General features: G+C 40.0%; 1 protein-coding gene across 4 annotated transcripts in view; it reads right to left on the bottom strand.

Annotated features, from left to right (window-relative positions):
* Positions 1-20,531, bottom strand: part of RUFY3 (RUN and FYVE domain containing 3) — a 103,384-nt gene that overhangs the window by 6,415 nt on the left and 76,438 nt on the right. For 2 of the 4 annotated variants that reach the window (XM_030818961.1, XM_030818963.1), the window contains exons 9-13: positions 19,546-19,638; positions 17,849-17,932; positions 13,455-13,622; positions 12,837-12,934; positions 8,859-11,198 (exon numbers count right to left, since the gene is read on the bottom strand). In XM_030818961.1, the coding sequence (XP_030674821.1) occupies positions 11,126-11,198; positions 12,837-12,934; positions 13,455-13,622; positions 17,849-17,932; positions 19,546-19,638 (516 nt within the window). In that variant the 3' untranslated portion in view covers positions 8,859-11,125. Of the gene's footprint in view, positions 1-2,300; positions 2,366-7,518; positions 7,619-8,511; positions 8,632-8,858; positions 11,199-12,836; positions 12,935-13,454; positions 13,623-17,848; positions 17,933-19,545; positions 19,639-20,531 lie in introns of those variants that run through there. The other 2 variants (XM_030818964.1, XM_030818962.1) reach the window with 2 other exon arrangements.

Raw genomic sequence — 20,531 nt, 5'->3', positions numbered from 1 at the left:
GAAAACCCATTCAAGTTGAAATATTTCTTCATGAGACTAAACTGAGCTAACTCCGATGTTCCCAGCATGGACTGGAGCCTAAATGAGAGGCGAAGCAAAGCCCGCTCTCGGTTACAGGGAAAATGCACTACGGATTGCAATAGTTCCTATTCTTTTCACTTGAGTAGCAGTGTGACCGCCGGACATACACCATGGGGTGACCAGGTTTTCCGATGTTCCTTGCCATCATAATCCCAGGAAGCCTGGTATGTCTAACGATTGCAGCTATGGCCAGAATAAGTCCTGCAAGTTGCTAATAGGTAGTGCAGAGCCAAAGGACTTAAAAACAGTAGACATGATAAACAGAGGCAACTTGGATAAGTCACCCAGCCTCTCTGTGCTTCTCAGCTTTCTCATCTGTAAAGTTGCATTAGATACTTTTGTAAGGAATATTGAATCATAAGGAGATAATAAATGTGAAACAAATTCTAAGTTGCAGAGCACAATTCAGATATAGGGAAGCACTGTTCTATATTCTCAGGACCTAAATCAAAAGTTGGCATTTAATAGACACTCCTGGTTGCTCAAGTAAATGACTTGATTTTAGTTTGGAACTAGGCTGACCCTGAAAGGCACCTGGAAGCCCAGGTTAATTTTATGGCCCTTCTCGTTCCCTTCTCTTTGCTCATGCCATTCTGCAATGTGAAACGGGCGATAGTTTAAGGTTAGCTCTCGATCAAACCAGGCTCTTTGGGAGCAAAATTAAAGACTTTGGAATCATTCTGGCCTTTAAGGCAAGAAAGGGACATTTAGGCCAAGCACTTGCATAATTAGCTTACTACTGGACCGTGTGATTTCTCTTCTCCAGCAGCTACTTTTGCTCCAGATGACACACTACCTCATTCTTAAGGTGACAAAGCCTGGCTAGGGACAGCTGTATAGTTCTCTCAAAACCCCACTGTGGTATCATTCCTCATCACTAACCTCTTCCTCCACCTTTTAAAGTAGACCTTTATGTTTCGAGCAGTTAGGTTCACAGTCAAATTGAGTAGGAAGTACAGAGACTTCCCACACGACTCCTGCCCCATCCCCGGCCTCTTTGTCAACATGCTGCACCAGAGTGGTACATTTGTTACAACTGATGAGCCTACACCGACACAACATCATCACCCAGAGCCTATAGTTTACATTAAGGTTCACTCTTGGTGGTGTCTAGTCTATGGTGTGGTCAACAGTATAAAGACATGTATCCACCATCATAGTATCATACAGAGTAGTCCACTGCCCTAAAAATCCTCTGTGCTCCACTGGTTCATTCCTCCCTTCCCTTACCACTGGCAACCACTGATTTTTTTTTTTTCCATAGTTTTGTCTTTTCCAGAATGTCATATAACTGGACCTCCTTCACTTTTTAATGCAGTGGCACTATGTAATATTTAATTATATTTCTAACCTGCTAAAATAACTAGAAAAAGTCACCTTCCTTGAAACTATCCTATGCTCTTCATCATGAGCAAATCAGATAGAGTTAGGATAAAGGAATGAAGTTAAGCTGTTTGAGATGCTCAAGATAAAGGAAAAATGAGAGATGAGAGATAAGAGAAATCAGAGTACTTATTTGAACTTTTTTTTTTTTTTGAGACGGAGTCTCACTCTATTTTCCAGGCTGGAGTGCAGTGGCGCTATCTTGGCTCACTGCAACCTCTGCCTCCTGGGTTCAAGTGATTCTCCTGCCTTGCCTCCCAAGTAGTTGGGATTACAGGCAGGCACCACCAGACCCGACTAATTTTGTATCGTTGGTAGAGACGGGGTTTCACCATGTTGGCCAGGCTGGTCTCAAACTTCTAATCTCAGGTGATCCACCTGCCTCGGCCTCCCAAAGTACTGGGATTACGGGCGTGAGCCACTGCGCCCAGCCACTTATTTGAAATTTAGCACATAGGTAGAAACAAGTCATACTCAAATATATTTAAGAAGTTAAGAAATGCTATGTATGACTTATACTTTATTTTCCTGGGATACCAATTCAGTAAAGGTGGGAAATAACCTCTTAAGTGATAATTTGAGCTTGGGAATTAATCAGGGAAGAGAGAGAGAGGACAGCCTGATCATCCTTCTTTCCTCTGAAATGGCCTAATGGGTTTGGTTTAATACATGTTATATGTTTTATTATTAACTTCCACTTCAAACGTCTTCCTGGCATATTAATATTATAAGTCAGTGTCTGGTCGGTGTCAATGCCAATTGTATATGAAGAACTCCCTCCTTCCCACCACCCAAGAATAACTTTACATCTTAGTTAATACTTGATTAACAAACACCTGTGGCTTTCTTCCAGGGGCTTTTTTAGTATAACATTTTCCTCTTGCATTTTGTGCTTCCCATCCTGCCAAAAGAAAACAGCCCAATTTATTAATTATTCAGAATGCTAAACAATGATATTGCAAATATTTTCTTCTGCAATCCCTTAGTTTGGGTATAAAGCTAAGTAGGATCTGACTTTCAAGCTATGTCTCCTCATTCTTTGCTCTAAGTAGTTTCTTAACTATTCTGACAGTTTGTGACAAATGATTTTCAAAGTATTTTAATTCTTGAGATTCAGATAAAATTCAGAATGTGTTCTACTTACTTGCAAAGCTGGCTCCAGATATCAGTTACTTCTTAGGGGAAGTATGATTTTTTTTTCTTTCCCCCAGACTGAGCTCTGAAAAACTGGTAAAACCAAGGATGGCCATATCCAGCAGACTGTAATCCTCTGGATGTTCAATCAAGTTGATGCCCCAGTGCCACAACTTTTTTTTTTTTTTTTTTTTGGGAGACAGAGTCTCGCTCTGTCGCCCAGCCTGGAGTGCAGTGGTGCCATCTCGTCTCACTGCAACCTCTGCCTCCCGGGTTCGAGTGATTCTTGTGCCTCAGCCTCCTGAGTAGCTGGGATTATAGGCGTGCACCACCATGCCTGGCTTATTTTTGTATTTTTAGTAGAGATGAGGTTTCACCATGTTGGCCAGGCTGGTCTCGAACCCTTCACCTTAAGTGATCCACTTGGGTTCAAGTGATTCTTGTGCCTCAGCCTCCGGAGTAGCTAGGATTACAGGCACACGCCACCATCCCAGCCAATTTTTGTATTTTTAGTAGAGATGGGGTTTCACCACGTTGGCCAGGCTGGTCTCGAAGTCCTGACCTCAAGTGATCCACCCGTCTCGGCCTCCCAAAGTGCTGGGATTACAGGTGTGAGCCATCGCACCCGGCCCAGTGCCACCATCTCTATAGCCTGTTCAACTCAAGGAATTTTCTACTTGGCAGGACAGATGTAAAGTTTCAAACTGCATTTCTTTTTTTTTTTTGAGACGGAGTCTTGCTCTGTCGCCCAGGCTGGAGTGCAGTGGCATGATCTTGGCTCACTGCAGCCGCTGCCTCCCGGGTTCAAGCAAGTCTCCTGCCTCAGCCCCTGAGGAGCTGGGATTACAGGCGCCCACCACCATGGATGGCTAATTTTTGTATTTTAGTAGAGACAGGGTTTCACCATGTTGGCCAGGATGGTCTTGAACTCCCGACCCAGGTAGTCTGCCCGCCTCAGCCTCCCAAAGTGCTGGGATTACAGGCGTGAGCCACCGCGCCCGGCCTCAAATTGCATTTCTACCAATACTCTTAAGCCCTGACTGGGCAAATTTTGTTTGTTTTGGAGACAGAGTCTCACTCTGGCACCCAGGCTGGAGTGCTGTGGTGCGATCTTGGCTCGCTGCAACCTCTGCCTCCTGGTTTCAAGTGATTCTCTTGCCTCAGCATCAGGAGTAGCTGGGATTATAGGTGCACGCCGCCAGGCCCGGGTACTTTTTTGTATTTTAGTAGAGATGGGACTTCACCATGTTGCCCAGGCTGGTCTCAAACTCCTGGGCTCAGGCAATCCACCCGCCTTGGCCTCACAAAGTGCTGGGATTACAGGCATGAGCCACTGCGCCTGGCAAGGTGCTGGGCAGTTATAAGGGCTACATTTTTTTCTGAGGCACACACACCCACTGCTGCTTGCCTTCGACTGCTGCCCATGTGCATCCGAAAGTGGAATGTGTATTCTTTTTGCTTGGTTTTTTGAGACAAGGTCTCATGCTATTGGCCAGGCTGGAGTGCAGTGGCATGATCACAGTTCACTACAGCCTCGACCTCCTGGGCTCAAGTGATCCTCCCACCTCAGCCTCCTGAGCAGCTGGGACTACAGGCACGAGCCACCACACCTGGGTAATTTTTAAATTTTTTTGTAGAGATGAGGTCTTCCTATGTTGCCCAGGCTAGTCTCTTACTCCTGGGATCAAGCAATCTTCATGCCAACGACCTCCCAAAGTGCTAGGATTACAGGTGTGAGCCACCCAGCTGAGATGTGTGTTCTTACACCACTCAAGTATCAAGGAAGAGAGGTCAATGCTTATCCTCCTGGAAATGCCACTGCAGGCAACAACTGAAGATTGAAAAACTTAAAACCTCATTGGAAAAATAGGGTGAGATAGGCCAAGATTTTTAGTAAACTTTTGTAAGCCTTTTAGATTTTATGTTCACTAAACTAAAATAATAAAGATAGCATGCTACATAGAGTGGTTTTTTTAAAAATTTTTTTATTTTTTTGAGATGGAGTCTTGATCTGTCACCCAGGCTGGAGTGCAATGGTGTGGACTTGGCTCACTGCAACCCCCGCCTCCCGGGTTCAACCAATTCTGCTGCCTCAGCCTCCCGAGCAGCTGGGATTACAGCAGGCTGCCAACATGCCCAGCTTATTTTTGTATTTTTAGTAGAGACGGGGTTTCACCATGTTGGCCAGGCTGGTCTTGAACTCTTGACCTCGTGATCTGCCCACCTCGGCCTCCCAAAGTGCTGGGATTACAGGTGTGAGCCACCGCGCCTGGCCTAGAGAGGTTCTTGGTACACTTTAAATTATTAGTAGTGGTACTATTTAATAAATTTCCACATACTATTGTTTTCTATTTGCCAGTAAATTAGCAGCTCACTCTCTAGAAATTTTAAATAGTTTATGAACTCTTCCTGCTTTGTTATACACTAGAGGTATTCAAAAAGTTCATGGAAAATGCATATTACAAAAAGACTGTGCATGGACTTCAAAAATATTTCGCACCAAAATAAACTTGTACTAACTTATTTTAATATATCTAATCAGGATTTGGTTTGAGTCACTAAAAAGGATAAGACATCAGTTTGAAAAGAACCCCTGGCCGGGCACGGTGGCTCATGCCTGTCATCCTAGCACTTTGGGAGGCTGAGATGGGCATATCGCTTGAGCCCAGGAGTTCAAGACCAGCCTGGACAACATGGCAAAACCCAGACTCTACCAAAAAAATACAAAAATTAGCTGAGTGTTGTGGTGTGTGCCTACAGTCCCAGTTACTCGGGAGGCTGAGGCAGGAGGATCACCTGAGCCTGGGAAATCGAGGCTGCAGTGAGGCATGATTGTGCCACTGTACTCAGTTCTAGGTGAGAATGAGACTCTGTTTCAAAAAAAAGAAAAAAGAAAAGAAAAAAGAGCCCCTATCAGAGTAACATGAATTCTGCTAAAGCTGAAGCAAGAACAAACATCAAATTGATGGTGAAGCATGGATGGAAGAATTGTGAAATTACTGATGCTTTACAAAAAGCTTTTGGGGACAATGCCCCAAAGAAGTCGGCAGTTTACAAAAGTATAACTCACTTTAAGAAGGGGCCAGATGATGTTGAAGATGAAGCCTGCAGTAGCAGACTATCCACATCAATTTGTGAGGATCTTGTTCATGCTCTAATTGAAGAGGACCAACGATTAACAGTAGAAACAATAGCCAACACCACAGATATCTCAATTGGTTCGGCCTATACAATTCTGGCTGAAAAATTAAAGTTGAGTAAACTTTCTACTTGATGGGTGCCAAAACCGTTGTGCCCATATCAGCTGCAGACAAAAGTATAGCTTTCAATGGAAATTATAAACAAGTGGGATCAAGAACCTGAAGCATTTGTTTGAGAAATTATAACAGGAGATGTAACAACTTCATAGTACAACCCTGAAGACAAAGCACGATCAAAGCAATGGCTATGAAGAGGTGGAAGTGGTGCAGTCAAAGCAAAAGCAGACAGGTCAAAAGCAAAGGTCATGGCAACAGTTTTTAGGGATGCTGAAGGCACTTTGCTTGTTGACTTTCTGGAAGGCCAGAGAATGCCAACATCTGCTTATTGTGAGAGTGTTTTTAATTTTTTTAATTTTTTGGGACAGAGTCTTCCTCTGTCACCCAGGCTGGAGTGCAGTGGTGTGATCTTGGCTCACTGCAAGCTCTACCTCCCAGGTTCAAGTGATTCTCATGCCTCAGCCTCCCAAGTAGCCGGGACTAGAGACTAGAGGCATGTGCCACCACACCTGGCTAATACTTGTGATGAATGTTTTGAGAAAGTTAGCCAAAGCTTTAGCACAAAAATGCCCAGGAAAGCTTCAACAGAGAGTGCTATTCCACCAGAAATATGCTCCTAACTCATTCCTCTCATCAAACAACGGCAATTCTGTGAGAGTTACGATGGGAAATCATTAGGCATCCACTTTACAGTCCTGATTTGGCGCCTCTGATTTCTTTGTGTTTCCTAATCTTAAAACATCATTAAAGGGCACCAATTTTTCTTCAGTTAATCATGTAAAAAAGATTGTATTGATATGATGAAATTCCTAGGACCCTCAGTTCTTCAGGGACGGCCTGCATGACTGGTATCATCACTTACTAAAGTCTCTTGACCTTGATGGAACTTAGGTTGAGAAATAAAGTTTATATATCTTTACCTTTTAATTCCATTTCCCATGATCTTTTCGAAGTCCCCTTGTATAATATGTACACACAGGAGGCAATTTTTTCACTGTCTTTTACAGAAAAAGTTATTTTATGTTTTTCTGATTTCATTATTTCCTGGGCCCCAGAGATGATCTTACCCAATTTTAGCTCCTTCACCACTGGAGGTGCTGGAGGGGTCTCCTTCTAAGATTATTATGTAGAAATTTCTACTTTTGCTCTTTATTCTGTATTACCTTCCTTTCCTCAAGCCTAGTTCCCTCTCTAATTATTCCCATGAGACGTTCCTTCAGGATACTCAAAGTGAAATCCTCATGATTTGAAAAATGTATACAGAAGCAAATCCACATTGAGGAAAATTCTGTTAAAGGGGAATTCAGGGTTGGAGAGGGATTATTATACTATTTTATTAAAGTTATTATTTAGCAGAAATCCAAGGAACATATATTTTTGTTAAGACACCAAAATAATCTTACTTAAAAAATTATTAAAAGGTAAACAGGGTCACTGTGATTATTAAAATCTCCCTTTCCAAATGAAATCAAGTTAGAGAAAGTATCCTAGAGGCAGACTCAGAATCAAGCTTTCATTTGTTCACACAATTACTAGTTTGCTATCTACATACTTGAGGACACAGCCACTAAGTATGTGATCTGTAAACTGACAGGACTATCAAGGTAGCCTCTAAAATTTAAACTGAAATTAAGTAAAAGAACAAGGGAATAGCAAATATTACCATCTTGGATTCTGACTTCTGGGAACCCCTTCCTGGGATGCTCCTGTCGTTTTGTAATCTTCTTTCTTTTTCCTGTTTTAGTTCTAACTCAAGCTGGTTCCTGAGGTAAGTTGGAGAGGAAAAGGATGAAAAATTGGAATTCTATACAGACATATTCTCTAAAGAATGCCAACCCCTTGTCTTAAAGTGCAGTAATTAAGAATGGTTAAGGGCTTGCTGTCAGAGAGACAGGTTTTTAAATGATAATGTTGCCACTTCTAAGCTTAACTGTGTGAATCTGGACACATTTAACCTCTCTAATCTCTACTTTTTTTTGAGATGGAGTCTTGTTCTGTCGCCCAGGCTGGAGTGCAGTGGCATGATCTCAGGTCACCGTAACCTCCATTTCCTAGGTTCAAGCAATCCTCCTGCCTCAGCCTCCCGAGTGGCTGGGATTACCAGCACCCACCACCATGGCTGGCAAATTTTTGTATTTTTAGTAGAGATGGGTGTCACCATCTTGGCCAGGCTGGTCTGGAACTCCTGACCTCAGGAGGTGATACACCTGCCTCAGCCTCCCAAAGTGCTGGGATTACAGGCATGAACCACTGCGCCCAGCCTTAAGCTCTACTTTAATCTGAAAGCGGAGGCAATAATATCACTAATAGGGTTGATATAAAGATATTAGGAGAGTTTGCATGTGAAGTGCCTAAAGTATCTGGCACACAGTAAGAATTCAGGAAATATTACATATTATTATTAGTGTTATTTTGGCTAATAATTACTATTTATCAGGGATCTTGGGCTCTAATTTCCTAATTCTTTGATCACAAAGCATGTTGATCGGATTTGGGGAATGTTGAAGTATGTGAAGCTTTCTGAATTCCACTTCCAGAGAAAGGACATTGCAAAGACAGAGCAAACCTGGCTGGAAGTCATGAGACCCCTTTTCTTGCTGTCTACCCTAAGAATTACCCATGACCACCCTGTCAGCTCAAGCTGCCCCCTCTTCACCGCTGCCTGGTGAGCTCCTCGACTTCCAGCTGCAGACTGTTGATCTTGTCTCCAAAGTCCTGTTTGAAGAGCCGGTTGTCCAACTCAGCAGACTGGCGGCTTCGCTCAGCCTGGCGCAATCTGGATGTGAGCCACATGAACTTGTGATAAAAAACAAAAGCCATGGTGGGGAGGAAGACCGAGTTCACAACACAAAATAAAATAACCCAAGGAAGAATGCACAGAGAGACAGAGAGAGGAAAAAAACTTTGCAGGACACAGGCGAAGAAATTATGGGGGGGAGAAGATGGAGAAGAAACAAATTCTAAAGAAAAGCAAGATGAAGGTGAACCAGGCAGAGGAAAAGCTGATTTTCCATTTTTTTTTTATTCTAGTACTACAGTTTACAGCCATTAGATGATAAACAATAAAACATCACTTTTTAGAAAATCCATATCCAAAACCAACCTCAAGTACACAGTAATTTAAGTTAAATCCACTGTTTTTTAAAAATTTCCTAATAGGTTTGGTACTTAATTTTTCTGTTTTACACACATAACTGGAACTTGTAAACAGGCAACTACCTTCTTATATGTGGAATTATAGTTTTTTCTTGTCCTTTCCCCCAAACCACATATATTAAATCATGGGACATTATATATCAACCCTCACCTAGGCTTTGGGTTATTCTATAAGGAAAAGCCTTTGTCAGAGTTTGGCTGTCTCCTTCCTTTCCCATTCCCACAAAAGATGTGTGACTAAATGGACAAAGAACTCAGCACTGGGCCTGTTTAAGACTCTGACCATATTCTCCAGAAGATTCTGATGGATGTTTTCTTCTAAATATCTTATAACTTTGCACCTATAGAGAAGCATGTTTTAGAAGGTAAAGCACTTGGGGCTTTATATAATAGAATTTAAAAGCATGCTATGTGTAGGTTTTAGAAAGTTGAATTTTGGTATTTGATCACTCCTTCCAAATGCTCATAGAAAAGGCAACCCATCACCACAAAAGGTTGATGAAGAGAAGAATACAGTAGGAGCTTTGTTTATATAGGTGCAAATTATAAGAATTAAAATAAGTTCAAGAGCACAGGATCTTCCACTTCCATGAAGTTGGTCTAAACATATGTTCTTTGACTTAATTTTGGTTCAAGTCCAATCTGTGCAGGGACCTACATAAGCACACAGGAATCTATCTTACACTCTTAATTCTGGTTTTGCCAAGAAAAAGATAAAGAATTTTAAGAGCTGGAAGCGAAGGGGTTATCTGTGCCCCCACCTAAGCAGCTGAAATGCTGCAAAGCATACCAGAATGAAAAAAAAGAGAAAAAAAAAAAAAAAACAAGTATTTTTGTCAGGACCTTTTGAAGGAATGAAGGCTTACATAAAGCCCGTCTCTTCACATCAAAAATCATCTTCAAAAATCAGACTGTTTATAGGATTATTTACAATGTTAAAGCCTAGAAAGGGTTAGTCTGTGGTCACTTAGAAACAGAAGCCCTGCTAATATTGCTTGTGGCTATCTACTGGGAATCTGTATTTTTGTACTAAATAATAATAAAGAATATAAGTTTATCATTTACTTCCTATTCTGAAATGTTTTTCTAATAATTCAATTATTAGCTTCCCAGAACCTTTAGCAAATCCCCATCTGAACAAAAAGTAACAGAAACTCTTAAGTAAATGTTTCCAGGTAAGAAATGACAGGCCAGGTAGACTATCATCATTCATGTCTATACCCTGTCCTTTTTACTCCAATATAAGAAAAGCAGGATATGAAAAATGGGTACTGCATCATTTTCTGTAATAGGAAAGGAGTGTTTTTATTAGAATTGTTCTCTCTGAACTGCCTAAGTAGGAAGCGGAATTGCAGGAAAATGGCAGAGGTAGAAGATGACAAACATGAGGAGGGTTTCCCCAAGCATCCACATTATTATGTTATCATAGGTTACCTAATTACTAACTTTATCTCTATGTATTTTAAAGAAAGATAAGGATGCTGTTTTTCTTTTTTTTTCTTCAAAAGTCACTAAGGCAAAAAAAGTTGCAAGCAATCTTGGTTACTGAGAATAGAAGTGTAGTGAAATACTAAGTACCATCCTTGGCTTGGGGATTAAAACTATGTAACAAAAGTGAAAAGGGGTCATGGTCTAAGAGACACAGAACTATTTTAGAAGAGTCCAAGTTCACATGGTAGTTACCTCTAGTTCATCACACTGCAATGGCAGAACAGGCTTGCAGATACAGACATGAACAATGCACCGAGAATCTGATATTATCAAGGATTGGGCTGTAAAGGCATCATTAATATATGTACAGAGCTTCAATTCCCTAAGCTTTTTTAAAAAAAGTGGTATTTTTATTTATTGGTCAACTCAGAAATAATTTCTCAAAGTTTATTCAGCTTTTAATTAGGAACTTATACCAATTTTTCTAACCCTGGGGAAAAAACAATAAGAAAAAAACCCAATCTATATTTCCAACTGGTTTTTTAAAAGTCCAACAAATTCAAAGTCAACTTTTTGGTGACATTTTATGTAGAATCAGAGCTTAAATGTAGTAACTTTCAGATTTCTTCCTTTTACAATTAAGTTGTGATATCAGACTTGCGACATGACCAACTTAAAAATGCCTAATGATGTTTTGGGATCAGTTTATTTGCTGCACTATTTAAGGTCTTTGCCTGTTTCACCAAATCCTTTTCACTAAATAAAATAAAAATGACAATGAAGTGAAAGGGGAATGAGAAAATGGATAAACAGGAAACACAAAAATAGCAAGAGAATAAGTCAGCTTAATATTCAAAGAGATAAGTCATTATTCTCTTTCTGTTTGCTTTAAATTCCAAGTCAAAACATCATTGAAAAGAAATTTGATACATTTCATTTCAAAAGCACAATTTATGAACAGTAAAATCATTTTGTTAAATCATAAACATATAACTGTTTATGAGCAAGTACTTAACCATCTTTCCTAGGTAGACTGATACATTTTTATTTGGCTATATAAGAGGTTTCAGGCTTATTTATAAATTTGCCATTAAGTTTTGAGTTAACATTAATATGCCCTGCTGTTCAGGACCCTTACTGGTTAAGATCATCTGAATATAAGAAGTCATCCATTAATCCATTCATTCATATTATCTACTGAATGAATGCTTGCATATTCAAGGCACTGGGACAGATCTAATGAGGGAACTTAAAAGATTCGTTAACTAATCTCAGCGAGCTTACACTCGCATTGGAGGAGACATACATAAAGGGTTAAAAGGTAAAGTAGACAGTGAGAAGTGCCATAAGCAGTATAGATAGATATGAATATGAAGCTATGGGAGTTCCCAGAAAGGCAGATCATTTCTAGCTGCAAAGAGGTATCAGGGGAAACTCTGGGGAGGTGGCATTTGAGCCTAAACTTAAAAATATATCTGAAGAATAAGGGAGTGGGAAGAATTAGGACATTTCTAATTAGTGGAACTATTGGGAAAGAAATGAATGGGAAAAATGGGAAGTACATCCAGGGACCAGCAGTTTAGTTTTGCTCAAGTGCAAGAAGGGTGACAAGCAGGTGTTAAGGGTAGAAACATCAAATGACCTTGGGTACCACGTCACATTCAATCTTGAAGACTCAGCCATTTCTCTTGGCTGCTGAGTTGCCAGAGAGAAAATGGTGGTTTCACATAAACAGAGAAAGAGAGTAGCATAGGAAGAAGATGTGCTTTGGGCAGACTGAATTGTAGATACTGGTGGAAGATAGCTGCCCAAAGGATGAAAACTCAAGACTGGTCTCCAGATGAAGGTAAGAGCTGGGGAAACACACTGGAGGTGACAGCAGAAGCTACAGAACTACCCAGGAGAAAGAAAAGGGAGATAAGAGAAAAGGGTTAAAGAAGGGAGAGAAAGATCCAGAATAGATCCTTGGAGGGCACCTATCTCTCAGTGCCTCTATATCCCCTAGCATCCAAGTATTCAAAGACTTTAGTGATGAACAATAAAATCACAGAATTACATACATGTATTTAAGAGTCCTTTCATGCTTTTCAGTATCCTTCCTCTAACACATGACTCTGACATGGGTTAAGAGTTCTGATGTTCAAAACAGTCACGAAAGGCTGACCTTTCCTTTTCTTTTTCTAAAGGCTAGTCAAGTGATTGACATTTCCTAAAAACATTTCAGTCATACCTTAGAAAACACACATAACATTCAATTGGCTTTTTTTCTACCGGAATGTCTGATGCTAATTTGGAAGAATTTCATGTATTTTCTATTGGCCGAATGTACAGCACATTCTCTTCACTTCAGCACTGACAATCCAAAGTGTTTCATTAAAGAAACAGGACTTTTACCTTTGTTCAAGTTGTTTAATGGTAGCAGCCATCTGATTAGTTTTCTCTTCCAAGCGACTGTTTAGTTCACTTTTCTGTTTTACTCCTAAGTCTGAACTCTGTTATGGAAAATAATGATAAACAACCTGTATAACATAAATCCTAAAATACAACCACACATGCCTTTTGAATCTAATGGTAAGTGGGAAAACAGAAATGTTCATATATTTCGATATCAGTTAATCCTCAAATGGAAAAAAAAGCAATTTATCTAAAGTTAGTACTGTTATATGCAGCGTTATCACAGTAATAGTTCATCAATGTATCACATTACAGTGTAAAAGCTAATAGAATATATAACTTAGCTGGCATGGTAGACTGCAGAGTAGAAATTAACCTACAGGATAAAAAAGACCCTCACCCTCTACTATAATGTGAAAAGTGGCCATGGTTTTCTAGAACAGCAATACAGGATCCCATGGTGGTCTGATTCTGGAAGTAGTTTATTGGCAGCTAGCATCAAAATGAGATGTGATTCTTTCCTCTCGTAATTAAAGTGTGATTCTGGAGGATAAGATGGGAGAGGGGAGCCCCAGGATTTTAGAGAGCCAGTGAGTCTATTCCTCATATTTCCCCTACCTGCAGCTTAAAGGCAAGTTCATGCTTGAGAGCTCTGAGGTCATCCAGCTGCTGCCGAAGAGATACCAGGGCATCCTGCTTCTCACAGACATCCTTCTCCAGCATCTTCATAGCCAATTCCATCTCCTGCCTCATGCTGATCTGCATCTCCAGTTCTTTCTCAACATCCTGCCCCCAAAGGTAAGTAAATTGCTTACGCTCTGTTTCTTCAACTAAGTATAAACCATAATATTTCACAGCAAAAAGTATACCAAAACTCTCAGGTCTGAATATTCTGGCAAAATAGCTTAAGCTACCATTCATTTTCAGAAACATTAACAATAATTAATAATTAACAATAATAATTAGGATTTACAATAACATTTGCCCAATAATGTACAAATCTGAAAAACCTGCTAAGCCAAAGACAGTGCTATTTAATATGTCTAAAATATACACATATTTGAGACACTTCATTAGACATTAAGACAACTGATGGTCATATCTTATTATAGAAATATACACACAGGGTTACAGTAGTCAGCACAAAATGAAGCAGTTGCAGTCCTCCTAAATGTGAATGTTGTTGATATATTCAAGAGCCCAGGGAACCCAGAGGACCATCTGGGTCCCTGGGGTAACATCGCAATTACTGAGGATGACTAGTATAGTTAAGAGGCTAACAGAATTTTTTTTTTTTTTTTTTTTTTTTTTTTTGAGACAGAGTCTCGCTCTTTCACCCAGGCTGGAGTGCAGTGGCGCGATCTCGGCTCACTGCAGGCTCCGCCCCCCCGGGGTTCACGCCATTCTCCTGCCTCAGCCTCCTGCATAGCTGGGACTACAGGCGCCTGCCACCTCGCCCGGCTAATTTTTTGTATTTTTAGTAGAGACGGGGTTTCACCGTGTTAGCCAGGATGGTCTCGATCTCCTGACCTCGTGATCCGCCCGCCTTGGCCTCCCAAAGTGCTGGGATTACAGGCATGAGCCACCGCACCCGGCTGGAATTTTTTTTTTTTTTGAAACGGAGTCTTGCTCTGTCGCCCAGGCTGGAGTGCAGTGGCTCAGTCTTGGCTCACTGCAACCTCCGTGTCCTGGGTTCAAGCGATTCTTCTGCCTCAGCCTCCTGAGTAGCTGGGACTACAGCTGCGCGCCACCATGCTCGGCTAATTTTTTGTATTTTTAGTAGAGATGGGGTTTCACCATGTTGACCAGACTGGTGTTGAATTCCTGACCTCGTGATCCGCCCACCTCAGCCTCCCAAAGTGTTGGGATTACAGGCGTGAGCCACCGAGCTCGACTGCTAACAGTATTTTTAGTTCACTTAACATGAAACCTCTTTTTGTTTCAACCATTATTACTGCAACATTATTTGGGTGATCAAAGATACAAAGACCTGAGGATCTTCTGCATCTGCCTTGTGCCTTGGGCTCACCTAGGACCTTGCCTACTTTCTTAGTTTCTTTTCTTCTTAACAAACATTTGTCTTACTGTGATAAAAGGATATGAAAAATTTTCAGATTTTTATTATGTGCCACTTCACTGAGATTCTCATTTTACTTGATTAGCATTATAGAAAACAAATCATACCCCTTCTTAAAATGCTGACATATATTATTTCTGCGACCTTTCTTATGAAAAGTATTTTGAGATCTCATTCACAAACACATAGAAGGCAAATGCTAACTATTTTAAGGATGTTAAAATAATATCGCTTTGTTTTCAACAAATCTGAAATTCTGGCCGGGCATGCTGGCTCACACCTGTAGTCCCAGCATTTTGGGAGTCTGAGGCAGACGGATCACAATCACAAGGTCAGGAGTTTGAGACCAGCCTGGCCAACGTGGTGAAACCCCGTCTCTACTAAAATACAGAAATTAGCTGGGTGTGGCGGCAGGTGCCTGTAATCCCAGCTATTCAGGAGGCTGAGGCAGGAGAATCTCTTGAACCTGGGAGGCGGAGGTTGCATTGAGCTGAGACTGCACCACTGCACTCCAGCCTGGGTGACAGAGCAAGACTCCATCTCAAAAAAAATAAAAAAATAATAAAATAAATAAATCTAAAATTATGTTATATACTGTCAATTTGTAATATATATATATATATTTTGAGACACGGTCTCACTCTGTCACCCAGGCTGGAGTGCAGTGCGATCTTGGCTCACTGCAGCCTTAACTTCCTTGGGCTCAGGTGATCTCCCTCCTCAGCTTCCCAAGTAGCTGGGAATACAGGAATGTACCATCAAGCATGGTTAATTTTGTAATTTTTGTAGAGATAGGGTCTCCCTATGTTGCCCAGGCTGGGCTCAAACGATCCTTCCAAAGTGCTGAGATTACAGGTGTGAGCCATGGTGCTTGGCCTGTAATAATTTTTTAGTACAAGTTAAGTCACCCCTTATTTTCAGGCTTCTCCTTATTCTTAAAGACATTCTGGGGAGGTCCTTGTGTTTGTTATACTATTTAAACTCCAGGAAGAGTTAGTATGTGAATACCAGGGGTTATTAATATAATAACACTAGCACCTGGATAAAATCCAGTACAGGAATAGTATTCCTTATTATAAATTCTTTTTTAAAAAAGTATGATTGACACATAGTAATTTATGGTGTAGAACATGATGTTTCAATAATATAAAAATTGTGTAATGACCAAATCAGAGAAATGAACGTATCTATCATCTTAAACATTTATCATTTCTTTGTGATGAGAACATTCAAAAGCCTCTTTTCTTTCCAGCATAAAGAAAAGACAAATATTTATGGTGATGGGTATACCAAGAACACTGAATTTGGTCTTTACAAATTACATGAGTACATTAAATTATCATATGAACCCTGGAACTATGTACATCTATTATGCATCAATAAAAAAAAAAAGAAAAAAAAAAACAACAAACCTTTCTTCTAACTATTTTAAAATGTGTATTATTGTTAACTCTAGTCACCCCACACTATGCAACAGAGGACCAGAACTTATTCCTCCTATCTAACTATAGTTTTGTACCTGTTGACCAATCTCTTACTATCCCCTGCCTCCTCCTCTCCCTCTGGTAACCACCACCTTACTCTCTACTGTTATGAGAACAATGTTTTAGATTCCATGTATAAGTGTTATCATATGGCATTTATCTTTCTGTGTTTGGCGTACTATACTTCACATAATGTCCTCCAGGTTCACCCATGTTGCCACAAATGACAGGATTTCATTCTATTTTATCGCTGAATAGCATCCCATTGTGTATATGTACCATGTTTTCTTTATCCATTTACGTGTTGATGAACACTTAGGTTGATTCCATATCTTGGCTACTGTGAATAGTGCTGCAATAAATATAGGAGTACAGATTCTCTTTGACATACTGATTTCATTTCCTTTGGATACATCCCCAGTAGTGGGATTGCTGGATCATACGCTAGACTGATTTTTAATTAATTTATTTTTTATTTTTTGAGACGGAGTCTGGCTCTGTCACCCAGGATGGAGTGCAGTGATACAATCTTGGCTCACTGCAGCCTCCGCCTCCCAGGTTCAAGCAATTCTCCTGGTCAGCCTCCCAAGTAGCTGGGATTACAGGTGCATGCCACCATGCCCGGCTGATTTTTTTTTTTGTACTTTTAGTAGAGATGGGGTTTCACCATGCTGGTCATGCTGGTCTCGAACTCCTGACCTTACCTGATCCATCCGCCTCAGCCTCCCAAAGTGCTGGGTAATTACGGGTGTGAGCCACTGTGCCTGGCCCGATTTTCAATTTTTTAAGACAACCTTCATACTGTTTTCCACAGTGGCTATACAAATTTATATTTTCACCAGCAGTGTGTAAAGGTTCTCTTTCTCTACATCCTTGTCAACACTTATCTTTCAATTTTTTGATAGTTGCCATTCTGATTAGAGTGAGATGATATACTCTTTATCTATATATTATATTTATATGTATTTTTTTAATTTCTAAAAAAATCTTAAGACTAATACTGGATGATAAATTTCCCATTTATATCTAAGACCAATAATAAATCAGAAATAACAGCTAAAAATAAAATAGAGTAATCCTACATTAATGATTCTTTGTAAAGAAAAGAGGAGCCACCACCTCCAAGAATCTTTGCAGGGATGAGGACTTAGGTAGGAGTGAGACTGCATAGTTTAAAAAAGTAGGTTCTGTATACTTAATATTCTTGTAATACAAACTATAAAAGCAAAAAAAATAAAGATTAACAAAATCTTATTGTTGAGAATACTCAGAAAAAGATTGAGAAAGTATGATAAGGAATGTGGGTTAAAAAGAGATAAACCATTTTATAGGATCTAGAATTTTTCAGAACACTACTGATATTCCTAATCTTGGTCTGTATGATAAAACCTCTAAGTGGGCGGTTACCTTTTAATATATTCCTGAACTATTAGAAATTAAGCAAAGTTTACCAATCGTAATTGTGTCTCTTCTTTTAAATGCTTTCTTGCTTCACTTAGTGCTTGCCCTTCTGCAGTTCTGTCTTGCTTGGGACCCTTGAAAAGATAAACAACATTGTACCTATTTAAGGATTTAATCTATACAGAATTAGTAGACACTAACACTGCTACTTAGCAAGAAAAAAAGATCATACTGAATCAGGTATAATAATGAACAAACACAACAAAGAAATTGAAGAAGTCTAGTATATTTTTAAAGGTTAAGCTGAATTGGGGCTTCCTGATGCTTTATTTAAAATCCTAAAATAGGTTACCAAACCAGATGGTAGAAGTTTTAAAAATCAGCCTCTAAAAATAACATAGCATTCATTTCAAAATATGAGTTGGGTTATAGGTTTTTTTTTCTTTTTTGAGATGGAGTCTCACTCTGTCGCCCAGGCTGGACTGCAGTGGCTCAATCTCTGCTCACTGCAATCTCCACCTCCTGGGTTCAAGTGATTCTCCTGTCTCAGCTTCCCAAGTAGCTGGGATTATAGGCATGCGCCACCACGCCCGGCTAATTTTTGTATTTTCAGTAGAGACCAGGTTTCACCATGTTGGCCAGGCTGGTCTCGAACTCCCGACCTCAAGTGATCTGCCCTCCTGGGCTTCCCAAAGTGCTGGTATTACAGGCGTGAGCCACTGCACCCAGCCCAGGGGCTATAGGTTTAAATGTTAATACATTCAATCTCCAGAGAATTCACAACTGGTATCTTCAACTATCCAGCAAGATCACAGATAAAAACAAGCAGGTCATAACAAAATTATTCTGAGCAGTCATGAAGTCCATGCATTAAAGTCAATCACTTTACTCATGGAAAACTGCTTTTGTCCCCTCGCAGAGCCTAGTAACTCTTTAAGAACAATTTTAATAACTATGGATTTGAATTCCTAGGGACAGTAGATTAGAAGCATGAAGATAAAAGAAAGTAGAGATCATCCTAGAGATAACAACACTAAGCATCAGTAAAAAGTAAGAGATGCTAGTGAATACATAAAAGATAGGGAAAAAAACTATCCACAGAAATCGGGGAATACTTAAGTGTAGGTGTCAGAAGCTCTACCAATTTCAATAGCCTCCTAAAGTGGCACTATTATAATTTAGTAGGGAATTGTCAATGTTGGTAATTATGATCCTCAGTCATCATAAAGGGCTAAATATATTAAATTATGTCCTTAATTAAGAAGGCTTGGGATTGTACAAAACATAAAGGTTTACAAAAGTCTAATTAGACATGTATAAAAAGTTTGCTGCTTTAAGGAATTAAGTTACCTAGAAAATACATTTATATGGTAGCTCTTTCCCAGTGATATATAAATAAGGTGTCACTTCTTATAAAACAGTAACATGGTATAAAAGTAATGGTATATTTAACATAACAAATTGTTAAATACTGTATGAATCATTAGTACATAAAAAGAAGGAACTGAATTAGACTGTTTCTTGAAGTCTCTAAACAGATGTAGGTGGCTGTGAAGCCAAGAAGCATCTTGTAGGAAAAGGCGCATAACCCTCCCACAACATTCATCACACAATTATGCATGGAGTCTAAATAAAAAGTGTGCTTGATACAGGCCAGCTGCTTAAAATAGTCCTTTAGAGACTCCCCTTTACCACTAACAAGTTGATATGCTCTCAATGAATATTTTATAAATCCAGTAAGATTAACCTTCCGATTGGATTCCAGTATGTAGGAACTTTCCTCTTTAACTCGTTCCATTTCTTCTTGTAAGGTAATGATCCTGTTGTTTGCAACTGCAAGCTGTGGATAAAATTTTAAAAATAATCTTTTATCTTTTTAAAATTAACATAGTATAAGATAATTCACGATCTGCTAGGATGTAATTCTCAGGCTTGGATATTCCTAGAAAGCAAGCAAGCTATAACCCAATAAAAATGTTCTTATAAGAACTCAAGAGAAATATTTTTCTTTCTTTATTTTTCTGAGACAGGGCCTCACTCTGTTGCCCAGCCTGGAGTGCAGTGGCACAATCTGGGGTCACTGTAACCTCTGCCTCCTGGGTTCAAGGGATTCTCATACCTTATTAGCCTCCCAAGTAGCGGGGACTACAGGCATGCACCACCATGCCCAACTAATTTTTGTATTTTTAGTAGAGACAAGGTTTCACCATGTTGGCCAGGCTGGTGTTGAACTTCTGGCTTCAAGAGATCTGCCCACCTCGGCCTCCCAAAGTGCTGGGATTATAGGCATGAGCCACTGTGCCTGGTCAAGAAATATTTTTAGAGCAGTCTAAATAAAAATAAAAAATATCTCCTTGGCCAGGTGCAGTGGCTCACGCCTGTAATCCCAGCACTTTAGGAGGCCGAGGCGAGTGGATCACGACATGAGGAGATCGAGACCATCCTGGCCAACATGGTGAAACCCCATCTCTACTAAAAATACAAAAATTAGCTGGGCCTGGTGGCGTGTGCCTGTAATCCCAGCTACTCGGGAGGCTGAGGCAGGAGAATCGCTTGAACCAGGGAGTCAGAGGTTGCAGTGAGCCGAGATCACGCCACCGCACTCCAGCCTGATGACAGGGTGAAACTGTCTCAAAAAAAAAAAAAAAAAAAAAAAAAGAAATAAAATATCTCCTTATTGCTACTTTTATATGAAAAGTTTTAACTTAAGATTATCTCAAGGGTGTTCTTATA

Source organism: Nomascus leucogenys, chromosome 9, assembly GCF_006542625.1.
Source record: "Nomascus leucogenys isolate Asia chromosome 9, Asia_NLE_v1, whole genome shotgun sequence".
Classification (NCBI taxonomy): domain Eukaryota; kingdom Metazoa; phylum Chordata; class Mammalia; order Primates; family Hylobatidae; genus Nomascus; species Nomascus leucogenys.
Note: the sequence above shows the minus strand (reverse complement) of the source record. Positions and strands in the feature narration are given on the sequence as shown.